The sequence below is a fragment of the Equus quagga genome, chromosome 16 (assembly GCF_021613505.1).
Source record: "Equus quagga isolate Etosha38 chromosome 16, UCLA_HA_Equagga_1.0, whole genome shotgun sequence".
In the NCBI taxonomy this organism is placed as follows: domain Eukaryota; kingdom Metazoa; phylum Chordata; class Mammalia; order Perissodactyla; family Equidae; genus Equus; species Equus quagga.
The window spans coordinates 58,051,702-58,068,922 of record NC_060282.1 but is presented as its reverse complement, the minus strand read 5'-3'; the positions used below and the strand labels follow the sequence as shown (position 1 = coordinate 58,068,922).

Below are 17,221 nucleotides of genomic sequence, written 5' to 3'. Positions count from 1 at the left end.
ATGTTTCAAAATTGTAGTGATAGTTGTACATACATATGTAAATACACCCAAACCATTGAATGGTACACTTTAAATGGGTGAATTGCTTGGTGTGTAACTTTTATCTCAATAAAGCTGTTAGAAAAAGAGAAAAAAGTCATGCCACCAGTTATTTCAGCTCCCAAGGGACCGAGTGTCCCAAACGTTGACATTTTGAGTCCCTGTGGCCGCCAGGTGGTACAGTTTGTGGGCGAGCATCCGTTTTCGCAGGTACACTATTGAAAATGGAGCGGTGCCGCGGCTGGTAAAGCGGCGGGCGTTCGGCGTGTGAGGACAGACCCCAGGTGGCCCCCGGGGCCTTTGGGAACCCCGGTCCGCCTGCGCCTCGGGTCACCGCGCGCCCCTCCTCCGGCCTGAGTCACGGCGCCGCCGGAGTCCCCACGCGAGGATGCTGCGGTGAGCGGCCCGGGACGCCGCGGCCTGGGGCGCAGCGTCGGGCTCTCGGCCGCCGCCCGGGAAGCCAGGCCCGCCGCCGCGCTCTCCGCCCGCCGGGCCGCCCCGCCCGCGGCTCCTCCAGCTCCCGGCGGCGGCAGCGGGGCCCGCCCGCGGCCGCCCTCGCTCCATGGCGTTTATCCGGAAGAAGCAGCAGGAGCAGCGGCTGCAGCTCTACTCCAAGGAGAGGTGAGCGGCCGGAGTCGGAGGCCCGGCCTGGGGCGCGGCGGGAGGGGGCTGCCGGCCCTCCGGAGGCCTGAGGGACAGCGGCCGGGGCCCGATCGGCTCGGGCTCAGAGGCCCGGCGCCTGGCCGGGACCGGGGCCCGATCCCGCGGCGGAGCCCGGCGGCCCCGCTGGTCCCGGCGGCCGCGGGCCGGCTCGGCCGGCTCACCCGGAAGAGGCCGCGCGGACCGGGCGTGGAGTCCCCTCGCGGGCGGGCGGCCCGGCGCGCGAGCCGGCGTTCCCTGGAGGGGATCGGGCGGGGTGTAAGCGAGCGGGCTCGGCTGGCCCCCGTCCCGCATTCTCCCCTCTTTCCCCCCAGGCCCCCAGGGAGCCGGCGTTGGGTCCCAGCACTGGGTCGGGCGCCGCACGGTTGGTCCGCGCAGGCGGCACCGCGCGGCTCGGCGACCACCGCGCCCGCCCCTGGGGACGCTGATGCCCCGCATCCCGGCGCCTCTTCCCTGCCAACTTCTTCAGACGAAAAGCCAGTGCCCGGCTGGCCCCCTGTGGGGAGCGGGCCGGAAGAAGGGCCTTATTCTGAGAAAAGCCAAGGTCCAGCCTCCCAAACGGGTCCCACCGAGCAGGGAGGGACCTTGTTCTAAGTGTACTTGAAGGCTGCGTGTTGGAAAGCGCTGTGAGGCACCACAGCCGATCCCCTGCATCCGCGTAAGGATTTGGGGTCCCAGGAGCAGAAGAGTTTGTGATCCTCAGTCTCCAGGGGAAGTCTCTTATGAGAAAGCTCACTTCTGCTCTAATAGAGCATGCTTTCCAATGCATTTCTGGTGCCCGAAACAATTGGCTGGTCCTCGGGTCTGAGATCCCAGGTGCCGAAAGGAAGTGGGCATGCATCATTTTACAAATACTATCTTGGTTGTGGGAACTAGTTATATCTGAGTGCTGCTAGCCTGTCATGCTGTTGTGTGATCAGTGGACACCAACAAAGCAGATTATACGTGGAAATACAAGCGTAGACTTTAAGGTGTGTGAGATCTCGCAGCATCCGCCCTTGTCTTATAGGCGTTGACTTGACCTGTTTCGTTCATTCCTTTCTAATCTCTGTTGGCCTGGCCAGGATAGCCATAGTCTGAAATTTCATTTCCCTACAGTAGAGAAGAAGATAAGATAGACCAAAAAACCTATCTTGGATATGGCTTCCAAGAACGTCTTTGATAGTGTGATTAGGTTTTATCCACAGAAAGTTTATTTATTAAATAAAACTGGGCCATAAATAAAGTAACACACTAGACGCTCTTCTGACTTCATTTGTAATCCATGTTTCATGTGGAAAGAGCTTGAGTAGAGTTTCTTTGGTACCAACAACATTAAGACTTGGTGGTATTCTGTATTAAAGAGATGAATGTTCAAATTTACATTGTAAGAACTTTGAAACACTTGGATTGCCATCATGTTCTATGATCTGAGAGTCATTTGTAACAATTCTGTGGCCCCTTTGATATACAGGAAAACCTTTTTTCTTTAGACGTGCCAGGTCTTTCGATGGCAGTCATTTGTGTTTAATTTGGTTAGCTTGCATAGCTCTGCGATGTCACACAAATCTTAAAGGCTGCACTTGCATTTCTATGTATAAGCTGCTTTGTTGGGAGCTGTTCATCAGATAAAAATGTGACAGGCTAGCAGCACTCCGAGATAACTGTAGCTTTCACAGCCCAAACGTTTATTCATCAGTCAGGAGGCAGCAACTGTTTCCGAGCATCAGTAATCTGAAAAAGTTGGTGCCACATGTTTTATATTTATTTGAATCCTACTTGCTGACTGCCTAAATTCTTTAATGCTCCTCCCCATGGCTTTGCAACCTTAGGCTGATGGGCAGACTCTAACCAGGATGGTGTCCTTAGAATATCACTTTGAGTGACAGCAATCTGTCTCAGAGTCAGATGTGGGCTAGAATCAAGCAATCTCTTTATAAATCTTGGAATTCATTCTGAAAGACAAAAGTATTTTAAACCAACTTTATTGAGCCCCAAACTTACCATTTCTGCAGATTTTTCCTGGCTCATTTCTTTGTGGCTATACACATCACTTAGCAAAATGACTCCTATAGGTCATGGCTCCAGCATACCCAAGAGAGCTGTTACTTTCCTTGGGACTGTTTCAGAGGCTGCCCTTCAATGAGGGGCCTCGCCTCTTCCAAGTTGTGAGTTCGCTGGCCCCTCTCATGCTACTTTAGAGATTTTGCATTTCCACTGCTACCAAATGATGACCCTGGAAAAGGAGAAACTTGAAGGTAGCATTTATTTCTCTTAGTGTTAAGTTGATGCTATTGCATTTAGAGTAAGTGATATTTCCACAAAAGTAGAAGTGCAGAGACTGGTTGGGAGGTTCTTCGATTGGTGGCTTCGACCAAGGTGATGGCAGAAGAAATGGAGAAAAGTGGGTGGATTTTAGATGTTTTTAGGAGGTAGAATTGACAGGTCTTGGTGTGGTGGATTGCATGTGGGAGGTAAGAGGAGACACCAAGTGAAATTTGAATTTCAGGTGAACAACAAATCGTCTTTTAGTGTAAGTATGGCCCACGCAATATTGGGTACATACTTATACTAAAAAATTTTGTAATTTATCTAAAATTCATATTTAACCAAGTATCCTGTATTTTTATTTGCTAACATGGCATTTCTACTCTCAGGTTTCTGGTTTCAACAACTGTACAGTGATGCCATTTATTGGTGAGGTTTATAAAGAAATGCTTTGGTAATTTTCAATATTGGAAAACAAAGAGATACTTGGCCATTCAAATTAAGTTAAACACTGGTATCTTGGTTGAGCTTTAGATGGCGGGAACCGTATTGATTTTACTGGTTTTTAAATCTATCCTATGCAAGTGTTAATGAAGATAAATGGAAGAAAATTTTGAGAGACAATTCACATATCTTCCTTTGGAATTGTTGGAAATGGCAGATGTGTACAGTGGGGTCAGCAGATGAGGATTTTCCACAAACTGCCACGGTTTAAGATATCTCTCTTTTAAGATTTAGGAGGAGGCTAATTGTTAAGTTTCTTCATATCTAGGAGTGGTGTGGTGGGACTACTGTTGTTTTCTTCTTGGGTGATGTAGAAATTTAGATGTGAGACATGTTCCTCCAGGGGACAGCCCCAGTTTTCTCTCTATAATGTCATAGAACAAATTACTTAGCTGTGGCTTGTAAGCTGTCGTTCCAGGGTAAAATGTTAGTGATTGTGGATTTTATACTGGGTGCACATATTACGTTGATAGTTTTACAGGCATACTTCTTACACTTCAGCTTGCTTCAGGTATTCCACGTGTGTATAATTCTCTTGGTTAAGGTGATATTAAATTTCTTGGCTGATATTAAATATCTTTTACTTAATGTGTTTAGTTTATCAGTTGCTTCTGTATTCATTATACTAAAACTACTTGTTGATAGGGCAAAGTGATTTGTTAGACTTCTCTTTAATCTTTCATCTCTGAGACTGATCATCCTATTCTTTTAATATCTCTATGGGATATGCCAGGTGTTGAAAATGGAGATAAACTGCAGAATCAGCACTCAATTGGTCAGGAATGCTGAGGGGTCGAAAGAAATCTGCCTAACTATGACTTAAACAAACAGTGTTTATTTTTCTTATGTGACAAAGAAGCAGTGGGAGAGGGAATAAATGTTGCAGATATTTTGATTAATTTAGAAGTTACATTGGCTTTACCCGAAATGCTTTACTAGCCTATCACCTTATTCCCTCATTGCTGTCTCAAACTGACTTCTTCCAAAATGGCTACCATTGAACACGAGAGTCTACCCATAAATGGATTTTGAGTGTTTGCTATATGATTTTCTTTAAAAATTCTTTTAAAAAATATGATGTAAAATGGGAATGGCCATGTAATAAATTCATTGCTTGTTTTTCATCTTGTGATTTCATCTTTTACACAACAGATATTTAGAATTGTGTCTTAACATTTCCAACTCATAGAATTTGAAAATTATCTTTTTGTTTTTTATTTTTTAACTTGCGTTCAGTGAATAAGGCCTGTAAAATACTAATTCTTTGAAATTATGTATTATGACTTAGTATGTGGTCAGTTTTCACAAATGTTCAATGTGAGGTTAAAAACGGATGTATATTAATATTAGTACAATATTCTTTATATATCTGTTACATTAAACTTGTTATTTGTTTAGATCTTCTATTTCCTTAATGAAATTTTTTCTAATTGACTTATCAATTACCGAGAGATGCTTCATGATGCAAACTTTGCATTGTGTTTCGATCAGTTTTTGCTATATGTATTTCAGCATGTGTTACTAAGTCTAAGTCTGTGCAAGTTTAGAATTGCTATCTTCTTAGCTAAGATTCTTTTTGTCTTTATCTTCTTGTCTAGAATTGATGTCTCCTTAGATAAGATTCTTCTTATCTTTAAAATTGAATCTTTCATCAATATATAATGACTTCTTCTAGTAATGATTTTTCTTCTATTTTGTCTGATATTAATATAACTATATAAGTTTCGTTTTGGTTATTTGCATTGTATAGAATTTTTCATTCTTTTACTTTCAACTTTTCTGTGTCCTTAGATTTTATGCATATTTCTTATAAATAGCTTATAGTTGGACTTTTTAATAATTCATTCTGATAATTTTTGTCTTGGTCGATTAGTTTAGTCCATTTACATTTATTATTATTACAAGTATATTTGGATTCAGTTTTACTTTTTCATTTCGTTCTTTAATTTTGTCTTATTTTTTTCCTTTATTTGGATTAACTAAGACTCCATTGTTTAATTTTTCTTGAAGAGTACAGAAGTTATATATTCTGTTTCTGTTTTTCTAGTGCCTACCCTTTAAATTTTAACATTTATATTTAATTTAAGGTCTGAAACTAATCATTCTCTTTACTCTCCTTCCTAATAATATGAGGACTTTGGAATACTTAACTTCTGTTGTCCTATGCTAAATTATAGTCTGTTATTGTCCAGTATTTTCAGTCTACAAATGGGACATTATAATTGTCTGGTTAATGCTTGTATAGTTTTACATGCATATGTACCATTATCTTAGTTTAGCATTCCTTCTTGCATATCATATCTTCTGTCTGGGGAATTATTTTCTCTTTCCTGAAGAACATCCTTTAGAACTTCCCCTGCTGAGGGTCTGATGGTAGTAAACTATGTTTGTTTTTGTCTGTCTGGACATGTCCTTATGTTGCCCTTGTTTTGAAAATCAGTTTTGCTGGATGTATAATTCTCTCTGCATTTTGAAGATTGTGAAAAAGGAAGGCAAATGGCCAGGGAATATGCACCAGCCTTGCCCGGAGCAGCATTCGGTGGGGGAGCTCAACAGAGAAAAGCTAAGAGGTGTGCCAAGCCCCCCGGTATAGCACTTAGCTACCTGGCAGAGTCAAGCTTCAGACACCGGGAGAAACCTAGATCCCATGGGGTGACCAGGGGCCAGGATACAGTAGAGCTACACTGTGCTGGAACGTTGGCTCGCCAAGTCCATCTCAACATTTGTGGCTGTGGGTTGGCCTCACCGCTTCCCTGGCTTGTGTAGGGGCTGTCTAAGCCTTGCACTTGAGTCTGTATGATGTGGCAGGATAGGGGCAGGATCTGTTGTGTCAGTGTTCATGGTGAGGGAAGCACCAGCACTTTCTCTGGCATGATTAAGGCACTGGGGTCCAAGCTTTGTGGTTGACCTTGACTGTTTGCCTTTAACACAAGACCATAGCAAGTTTTCATGGAGCTTTGCAGGAGGCCACCTTCTGTTCTGGAGACCAACCTGCAAAAAACCCGTATCATTTAAGTCTAATTGATCTTTGTGAGTAATCTGTCTTTTCTCTGGCTGCTTTTGAGATCTCCTCTTTGTAGTGTTATGCTGTTTGTCAATACAGAGATTTCTTTTCATTTGTCTATCCTGATTGGGGTTCCTAAAGCTGAAACAGTTCAGGAAAACTTGGGGCCAAGCCTTTAGTTCTTGGAATATTGCTTCTGACTATTCTTTTATGTCTCAAAATGACTCTTTAATATTTATCTTTATTTTTCTGTGCTGCCTCTTGGGTGATTTAAATCCAACATACAATTTACTAAATTTCTCTCACTTTGCCCAATTTGCTGTCTATCCCATTAGTTTTAGTTTTAATTTCAATTATTATATATGTATTTTGAAGATTGGCATTTGAGCTAACATTTGTTGCCAATCTTTTTTATGTTTTTTTTCCTTCTTCTTCTCCCCAAAGCCCCCCAGTACATAGTTGTGTATTCCAGTTGTGAGTCTGGTTGTGCTATGTGGGATGCCACCTCAGCGTGGCCTGATGAGTGGTGCCATGTCCACGCCCAAGATCCAAACTGGCAAAACCCTGGGTTGCCGAACCAGAGCGCACGAAATTAAACGCTCGGCCACGGGGCTGGCCCCAATTATTATATTTTTGAATTTCTAGTTCTGTTTGGGTCATTAACTCCCTGGTCATTTTTGGTAAAAGTCTGTTCCTTTGTTATACTTTTGATGTCCTTCTGTTTCTTTAAGCTTATCTGTTGAAGTGATCAGATCCAGAAAATAAATTGTCTGTAGCCTTGAGTAGTTTGCTGCTTGTACTGATCCTCATTCAGTAATTTCACTTCCTCACTTATTTGTGATTTTTGATTGTGGCCTCTCATTCCTTGAAAGTTTATCCTCGCGGATTCTTGGAGGCCTGGGTTTAAAGTGTACTTTTCCATAAAGTATTTGCATTTTTTCCTCCCTGGGGTGTGGGGAGAGACCGCACTGGTTTGTCAAGTTTTTCTGGGCTAAATAGGCAGTATGCATTCTAGCCTCAAATGTGTTAAGGCAGGCTTGTGGTTTCAAATTCTCAAGGAGATTTATTTTGCCCACAGCCCAGAGCCAAGGTCCTACCATCTGGCTCTGGGGAAGGTGGGGTGGTGGTTTTTACTTCCACCCTCAAAGGACGTTACTTTTAGGGATCCCAGCTTCCTCTACATCTCCCCGCAAGACCATCCCCTCAGGGCACATGGCCCTAAGGAGTTCACGCTGCTCCTACTCAAAGAGTTGGGCAAAGCCCCCAGGTGAAAAGACTGCTCAGTGCCTGCCAACTTCTTTGTTTCTCTCTTCTAAGACTTTCCCTTACTTTTCCATCACCTCAGCCAAGCATTTGAAAAGAATTTTTAGTAATTTATTCAGCAATTTTAAAGGCTCTGTACTGAGATTTTTTTCTCTGGACATCTAAATCTGCCATAATGCCTGAAGTGGAATTCCTGCTGACTTCTTTAAGCCCAGGCATACTTAATAAATCTATAAACCCAGTAGCCAGCCCTGGTGGTCTAGTGGTTAAGATCCAGGGCTCTCCTCATCCTGGCTCAGCTTTGTATCCCGGTCCGGGAACCACACCACCCGTCTTCAGTGGTCATATTGTGGCGGCTGTGTTGCTGAAATCTATGCCACCGGTATGTCAAATACCAGCAGAATCATCCATGGTGGACAGGTTTCAGTGGAGCTTCCAGACTAAGATTAGGAAGAAGGACCTGACCACCCACTTCTGGAAAGAAATGGCCACAAAGACCCTGTGAATAGCAGTGGAGCATTGTGTGAGACAGCACTGGAAGGGGAGGGCATGGTATGACAAGACTTGGCAGGGTTCCGCTCTCTGTACACGGGGGCGTTAGGAGTTGGAGTCGACTCCATGGCACTAAGAAATTACAAAAAAATAACAAGGCACTTTTGAGGTCATTAATTTATAGTTCCTTGCCCTCAACTTTATAGTTGAGACCTAAGTGAGGAAAGTGAAAGTGATTTGACTAAAAGTCCAATGGCCAAGTCATGGCTGAACTAAGGCTAAACGAATGCCCCACCCCTTTTCCAGCATCACAGGCTGCTTCTGGCTTAAATACGAGGCCAGTGCTTACTTTATGGTATCTGTGAAATCGAGAATGATGCGGGAGTGATCGAAGCCTGGTTATGGAGGGATTAGAACCTTGTTACTCTAAGTGAGCTGCGAGGGCCAGCAGCATCAGCATTGCCTGGGAACTTGTTAGAAAATAGAGAATCTCAGGCTCCACCCCAGATCTTGTGCATCAGAGTCTGCATTTTAACATCATCCCCAGGTGATTTGTACACACAGTAACGTTCGTTCAGTAATTTACAGTAAGTAAGCATTCATCTTGAATTTTTTTGTTTGTTTCTTCCAACGATACTTTCATCTTTATCTTCTTGATAGTGTAGAGAAGGCTGATGAAAGCATCCTCCCCAGGGCCATGACCCTTGGTGAGGAAATTGAAAGACTTTGAGAGCATATGTGATATTTTGGCATTTGTTCTCATGGGTAGTTGAGACGTGAAAATAGACGCAACCAGCTTTGAAGATGGTGTCAGTGAAAGGGATTTTAATGTCTGAACCATCTTGGCCAGGAAGTAAGTGCATCTCACTTAGTCAGAGAATACAATTTCCTAGAGTCTGGCTGAGTGATAGAGTTTAAATTTACTCCCAGAGGAAAGGATAAAAAGACCTGATGAAGTAATGAAATTGGTTACTCTGGAGGACGGCTGGCATGAGATGAAATGCTACTCCAGGGGAGGAGGGGCTGGTAATGTACATGAGAGAACAACTGATTCAGGGACTAGAAATAACGTTTAGTCACTCAGATGTCTCTATGCCAATATGTAGAGCATGCATAATAAAATGAGTTGAATTTTACTACAAAAGAGGATGAATGTGTTTTTTAGGTGTCAGTGAAGGTTGGTAAGATGAGACTGAAGATTGGAATCCGGTGCTGAAAAGCTACAGGCCTATTCCAAGGGAAGGACATGTTAGGAGCGGAGGGAGCGGGCTCTGAATGTCAAGAAGATATACATCTGCAGGGGAATCCATGAATAAGAGGGAAAAAACCCAGGGAACTTACTGGAAAAAGGAACAGAGATAACATAATTGTGTTCATTTGTTTACAGGCCACGTAAGTGGGTAGAAAAAATGGGGATGTGTACTTGATGTAGATTTAAAACAGGAAGTGGCAATACAGAAAATGATAGGAGACCTTACTTTGTCAATGCTTAGTGAGATGTAATTACAGTTCCTTGACTTCCTTTGCGAAGTTTTAATTTATCTTAAGGCAGAGAACTTGAGAACTTTACAAAATTCTGAATAGTAAAGAGAAATTAATTAACTAAGCAGCAGTGGCAGAAATCTTCAGAAAAAGCAGTCATATTGACTTGTTTATTGTTGAAGCCCAGGGCATTTAAGAAGGATTCTGTCATACTTAGAATCTAGATTTTTCACAAAGCCGATATTGAAAGTTTCAAGCAAAAAAAGAGATGGTATTGTTACTGGACAGTTCTGAAAAGGATATTAACCCAGGCAGTTTGTGAAACTGTCAGAAATAGAATTCAGCACACCTGATCCTGGTGATCACTTTGTGAAGAGTTATAGAAAATCAGACAACCAAATAAACATAGAATGGTTGTACAGGTAGTTTTCCTTTGAGCTTATAATTTTTTTAAAATATCAAGCAAGAAGGGCAACAACAAAGGACAGATTAAAAGGATATCACAGCCCTACACAATTAGCATCAAGAAAGTTAAAGCCTCAAATAAGTGGTAGCTTTAAAAAATCCTATAGATTAAAAAAATTGTAAAAGTCTCCTAAAGTTGTGTTTAAAACGAGGCTGCTGCCTAGGGCCCAGCCCAGTAGTGTAAAATTGGTTTATGGCAGAGGAAGTGGCTCTTATTTTGTACTCTGTTAATGATACTGACCATCAGACTGAAAGTGACGGGATAAACTTTCATAAGATGGGTGCAGATGCCAAGGGCACCCATGTGCATATTTCTCCTGGCGTAAAGTCCCGGGAGCAGTTGGAGTTTGGAATCACAGGTCTGTTTCAGTGGTCTGGGAACTTTGAAAGGTGCAGAAAGAACATATGTGCTCAAGTAGGGTTAGTGCTAATTCTAGATCAGACAGATTATTTATAAACCTCTAGAAGAGGAAGTTCTTGTCACCAGTCTCCGGCATGAATTCACTGTGAAGTCATGGCTGGCTATTCTAATCTGTTTTGACAGAGTTCTGACTGTAGATCAGGGAAATGCAGTAGATTAGTTCATGTGAACTTTGCCAGAGTATAAGTTTATTTTCGTGATGTCTTAATAGCAGAACTGAGAAAGGAGAAATTAATGTCAGTATAGTCAGGTGGAATAATACTTGTTTGCATGACTCTATTTAGAGGTTGCTGTTAAGTGTATTACTGGGGGAACATTTCTAATGGTGGGTCACAGGACCATGTTCTTGCCCTTGTCTGTTCAACATTTTTAGAAAATTTCTTCCTTGTTTCAGAGGCCATTTTTAAGAAGCTTAACAAAAAATGCCCAGTTTATTTAAACTACTCTCTGGGTGGTAGGGTCTGTACTGTCTAGCTTAATCCGAGGATAGCATCGGGCTATTCCGAGTAGAGATGGCACATACCTGACCCTCATGCCCTTTCCTCTGCCTGTGCACACATCGCTAAGGCGCCCTGGCTCTTTCTCCCATTGAACCCATATCCCAGCCCTCGCCCGCACCCTGAGGCCTGTTTTACATCTCCCATCTAGAGAAATGATTGCCTAGCAAAATCTCCCAAACCCGTTACAAATACTGTTCATCGACAGTGTTCAATAATTGTTGAGTGGCTGTAAGTGCGAGGCCTGGACGGCTGCCTGGAGTGAACTTGATTTTGTTGTTGGTTAAGTGTTTTAAAACTCAGGTGACATGAGGTGAGGATGTGACAGGCTCTTTTTAGGAAAGTTAAGTCTCTGAATGAGTAAATTTATCTCAAGAGAATGCTACCACCCCTCTGTGAAGATGGATTAAACTAAGGAATACCCAGGGGCAGGGACAAGAATCTGCTAAAGAAATCACTTACAGTCTGATAGAATAATAGTGAGTGAGATCATAAAATTATAGAAGTGATTTTAAGTTTTTTTTAAAGCATGGAAACTTTTACTCCATACAATGTAGTTTGAAAATCATTGTTTAAAACACCATGAAATTTTATTGTAATAATTTTTACATACAAAGACTTTAAGGCAGGTATAACTGAACACTCCAGTAAAAGGAAAAAATACACTCAGGAAAGTTCCTTAATCCTTTAACTTGGAATAATATGATTTGGTTATATCCCTTCATCATGTGTTTTAAATTTCTTACAAAATATGCATATTGATAAATAACAGAAGATGTAATTTTATTTACTAAAATAATGAGTCTAACTCTACAATAGTTGATATGATTATATATTTTTATTGTGGTAAAAAACATATAAAATTTGCCATGTTAACCATTTTTAAGGTACAGTACAGTGAATTTTTGAGTGTAGTACAGTAGTGTTAACCATGTTCATATTGTCATGCAACAGATCTCCAGAACTTTTTCCTCTTGCAAAACTGAAAATCTGTACCCACTGAATAACAACTCCCCTTTTTTTTCCTACCTCCAGCTCTTGGCAACCACCCTTCTATTTTCCCTTGGTAACAGTGTGGCTACTTAAGATACTTCGTATGAGTGGAATCATGTAGTTGTCTTTTTGTGACTGGCTTATTTCATCTAGCATAATACCCTCAAGTTTCATCCATGTGACAGGATTTCGTTCTTTTTTAAGACTGAATAATATTCCATTGTATGTGTATACCATGTTTTCTTTATCCATTCATCTGTCATGGGTGTTTAGGTTGTTTCCACTCTTGGCTGTTGTGAATAATGAGGCAATGAAGAAGGATGTGTAAATATCTCTTGGAGATCCTGTTTTCAGTTCTTTTGGATATATACTCAGAAGTTGGACTGCTGGATCATATGGTAGTTCTATTTTTAATTTTTTGGGAACCTCTAAATTGTTTTCCATAGCAGCTGCATCATTGTACAGTCCTACCAACAGTGCTCAAGGGTTCCAACTTCTCCACATCCTTGCCAACATTTATTTTCTTTTTTTAAAAAAAATAGCATGTGAGGTGATATCTCATTGTGGATTTGATTTGCAGTTTCCTGATGATTGGTGATGGTGAGTATCTTTTCATAGACTTTTTTTGACATTTGTGTCTCTTGTTTGGAGAAGTGTCTGTTCAAGTCTTTTGCCCCTTTTTTTTTTTTTGGCTGAGGAAGATTTGCCCTGAGGTAACATCTGTTGCCAATCTTCCTCTGTTTTTTTGTATATGAGCGGCCACCACAGCATGGCCACTGACAGACAAGTGGTGTAAGTCCGTGCCCAGGAACCAAACTGGGGCCACTTATGTGGAACGCGCCGAACTTAACCCCTAGGCCACCGGGGCTGGCCCTTTTGCCCATTTTTTAACTGGGCTAATTTTTGTTGTTTTTGAGTTGTAGGAGTTCTTTCTATATTCTATAGTCTAGATATTAATTCCTTCTAGCTATATGGTTTGCAAATATTTGCTCCAGTTCTGTAGGTTGCCTTCTCATTCTGTTGTTTTCTTTGCTGCACAGACGTTTTTAAGTTTGATGTAGTCACATTTGTCTATTTTTGCTTTTGTTATCTGTGTTTTGGTGTCATATCTAAGAAATCATTGTCAAATCCAATGTCATGAAGTTTTCCCCCATATTTTCTTCTATGAGCTTTATAGTTTCAGGTCTTACATTTGTCTTTAATCCATTTTGGGTTAATTTTTGTATATAGTGTAAAGTAAGGGTCCAACTTCATTCTTTTGCATGTGGATATCCAGTTTTCCCAAGACCGTTTGTTGAAGAGACTGTCCTTTCCTGACTGTATGGCCTTAGAACCCTTGTTGAAGATCATTTGACCATATACGGGAGTGTTTATTTCTGAGCTCTCTATTCCGTTCTGTTGGTCTATGTCTGTCTTTATGCCAGTATCACACTGTTTTGATTGTTGTAGTTGGTAATATGTTTTGAAATCAGGAAGTGTGAGGCTTCTAGCTTTGTTTTTCTTTCTCGATTATGTTGGCTATTCCATTCCCTATGAATTTTAGGATTCTTTTTCTATTTCTACAATAAATGCCATTGAGATTTTGGTAGGGATTGCATTGAATCTATAGATTGCTTTTGGTACTATGGACATTTTAACAATATTAAGGATAGGATTATGTTTTAGTAATCATATGGAAGAGCTGATTGTCTATGAAGACTACTTTTGCTTCATAGCAGAAAAGTTATGGCATTGTTTTCCTGAAGAATACTTATTTCATTTTACCCTCTCTGTAAAAGGAGGAGTGAGGGGATCAAGAGGGAGAAGGTAGGGTTGCATAACTCCAGCCCAAGCAAAGGGTTTCGAGTCATTAAAATACAAGCTAACAATAAGGGGCAAGGTGATTAGTAAGAATCTCTCTGCTTTGTATCTTCCTGGAAATTATCTGATCATCAAAGGACTGATCCTAGTAATCTTAACTCTTGTACTTGTATTGAAATTCAGAGTAAGTATTAATAGCATTTTACATTGAGCTTTTAAACTTTAGCCTGTGATTAATTCTTGTTTATGGCTTTTGAAAATGTAGAACAGGCCAATAAAAGTTACCTATTAGGCTGGTAAAGCTGGTTGCTGCTGTCATGATTTTTAATTTATGAGTTGTTTTTCTTTTGGCTCAGATGTTTCTAAATGAGCAGTATCTTCTTGTTCCGTGGATATAATTTCTTCTTTGCAAGGATATTAATTACAGTCTTTTGACCTTTGCTTCTATTCTCTGCCTGTCTCCAGTCTTTCAAGTTGTGTTCTTCTGCTTTTCCAGTTCTTTCATGTTAGAGGCTGGTGTTCTTGTTGTCCATTCACGTTGAAGCGTGAAGCGTGTAATTCCGTGTCACTGTGGGCAGGCCTTTTGTGTGGGGCTTCACTGTGGGATGACGTGATAGAGACCTGGCTCTTTCAAATACTAGTACCCAGAGAGCTGTTTAGTTTATTCCAGAAGTAACCCTCAGACTGCTGCTTGGGGTGGTGTAAATCTCCTGCTTTTTGCCGAATCACCCTCTTTTCATGCCACAGCCCTGCTCTCTGCCGTGCTTGATGTCTAGTTTGAGCCTCTTGGTCAGTTTTGTGTAGAAAGACCACGTGCCAGAGTGAGGTAGGGACAACCATTGGGGGAGGAATCTGGGCCGCTGACCTCCTCAGACTTTCAGCCGTCGTCCCGTGCTTCAGCCCTGCCTTCTTGCTACCTGATAACTGCAATTGCAGAACTTTTGGGAAGTCCTGTGACTTGAGTTGGTTTTCCCCTGATTGGTACCTTCTGGAGGCATCTGCTGTTCTGGTTTCTGATCACTGCTGATTCCTCCATCTGCTTTCCTTTTCTCACATGTCTGTTGATATCTCTCCCCTGCTTTATGCCTCTCCGCTTTTCTTTGGTCTGTGGATTTTACCATTTAAAAAATATTTGTGTTCACATTTTAGTGGTGTTTCCAGAGGGACGAGAAATAAACAAATCTATTTAATCTGCCACATTTAATCTAAGTATCTTCCTCCAACACATCAGAATTTCAAGACCCATCTCAAGTCTCACACTTCATGAAGAATTTTGCTCTAACTCTAGATGCCGCTGACGTTTCCCGTTCTTACTCTGAAACAAACAAAACACTTGTTCTCAGGTCTTTGCCATAAATTTGTTTCTGTGCCATATAACTAAATTAATATTTTTCCTTATTACCTTATTTTGTTTTTAAAAGTTTAAAGCACTTAAAACTTTAAAAAGCACTAGCTTTCAATCTCATTCAGTTCAGTTTACTTATTTATTGGCACCCAGTGTGTACAAAGCATTAGATTGGCTGTTGCAGGGGAACATCCAAAGATCTGCCTGTCAGAGGTGTATGGTCTTGTGGGAGTAGCAAGATACACTTAACTAACCATGAGACATGACTCTGAAGCGGAGGGTGCGGCGAGGAACGGGGGTTGAGGAAGCCTCATGTGTCAATCGGAGGAAACAAAGGATGAAAACTCCATAGATAGGAAAGCTCCAAGCTTTGTTCTGGCAAGAATAAGTTTTTTTTCATGAAATTTGGGGTTTCTGTAAAGGAATAATAAATCCACCTGGTAAACGATTTTACTTACTTATTTTCATTTTGGCATAGCTGGCAGATCTGTCTGTTGCCTCCTCCACACTGGATAGAGAGGAGTGCCTGGCATATAACATACACTTCATAAGTACTTGTTGAATTAATGAATGGAAAAGCACTTTGGGGACAGATGCTTTAAATATTCTGCTGTCTTATGGTTTTTAGGAAATAAACATGAGGTTTTGTTGCTGTTTTTTTTTTCTCCCCCAAATTTAGATTTTCCTTGCTCCTGCTTAACTTGGAGGAGTACTACTTTGAACAGCACACTGCTAATCACATTCAGCACAAGGGCAGTCAGAATGAAAGGTAAGGAAGGTTTTTGGATCTCTACGGACTAAAAACGTTTCTATTGTCTGATATTTTTAAAATTAAATGTATGGTCATATAGATTGTTTCTCCTTCTTTTATATTTGGAAAGTAATGAGAAGAGGGGGATTTATAAGTTGCTGTCATCACTTCAGATATTTTCCCAAGCTAAGAAGCAGTGTGTGCTAATTCCTCTACGGTTGTGTGTATCTTCAGTCAGCTGGACAGAACTCTAATTCCTTCCATCACTTTTTTCTTGCATCCTCTTGTACTTATACTCTCAGTTATTCGGGTTATGGTGTTATAAAGTAAGGATCAGAAAATGCGAGAGTGGTATAAAAATCAGTACTTTCAAAATGAATAATTCAATTTGAACTAGAAGCAAAATCCGTTTTCTCTGTATTTTAATAACTACTACTTATTGCTATAAGAACAGATTCTGTTTCTTTGGTTATACCTTTTGAAAGCTATGTACAAAAGTGTGTAACGAAGTATTTTGTTTAAAATGCCAACTTGGAATTAACGAAGATGAAAGTTCTTCCAGCAGAAATGTATGTGCTAGTGATTTCCTTTGAGGACGTCCCTTAACAGCAATAGGCCACAACTTAGCACATGCTTTGATATTAGATAAATGTGTTAATTTTTAATGTTCTTCAGGTTTTATCCTGAAAGAATCAAAACCATGTAGTATTTGGCTAAATAGAAGCTAAAGTAAAAATCACTTCAATTTCTGTTTGGTGGCTTAGGACGTGGCTGTTTCCTTAGCATTCAATCAAATTAGACAATTACTGTTCCTTAAAAGTAGCACCTTGCTTTCTTACTTCTGAAATTTTGTTCACATTCTTTTCCCTAATTCCATACTTTTTTTTTCTCCTCTGTCCTATATCAATGTCTTGCTTAAAATTAAATACATTTGTTTATTATTAAAACACAAATATAAGCCAGTAAACTGAAACCTGTTTTTGTAATTTTAAAATTATTATTAGGGTGAAATGGTGTAACCCCATGGAAGTGAATTTGGTGATATTTAGGAAGATTGCATGTGCATTCACCTATTGATCTAGCAATGCTACTCCCAGGAAACTATCTCAAAAATACACTGGAAATATATAAATGGATGTATGTACAATGTTATTTATTAGCTCACCACTTGTAATAGCAAAATATTGGAAACAATCCAATAGGGGACCGATTGAGTAAACCGTGAAATGTCCACATAGTGGAGTACTATGCAGCTGTA

At 40.9% G+C, this 17,221-nt stretch overlaps 1 protein-coding gene across 1 annotated transcript in view; it reads left to right on the top strand.

The window, feature by feature from the left end:
- The first annotated feature begins 226 nt into the window (after positions 1-226).
- Positions 227-17,221, top strand: part of NSMAF (neutral sphingomyelinase activation associated factor) — a 58,773-nt gene continuing 41,778 nt past the window's right edge. Inside the window, exons 1-2 of the mRNA XM_046642629.1 lie at positions 227-660; positions 15,892-15,981. Coding sequence (XP_046498585.1) covers positions 602-660; positions 15,892-15,981 — 149 coding nt within the window. The 5' untranslated portion in view covers positions 227-601. The remainder of the gene's footprint in view (positions 661-15,891; positions 15,982-17,221) is intronic.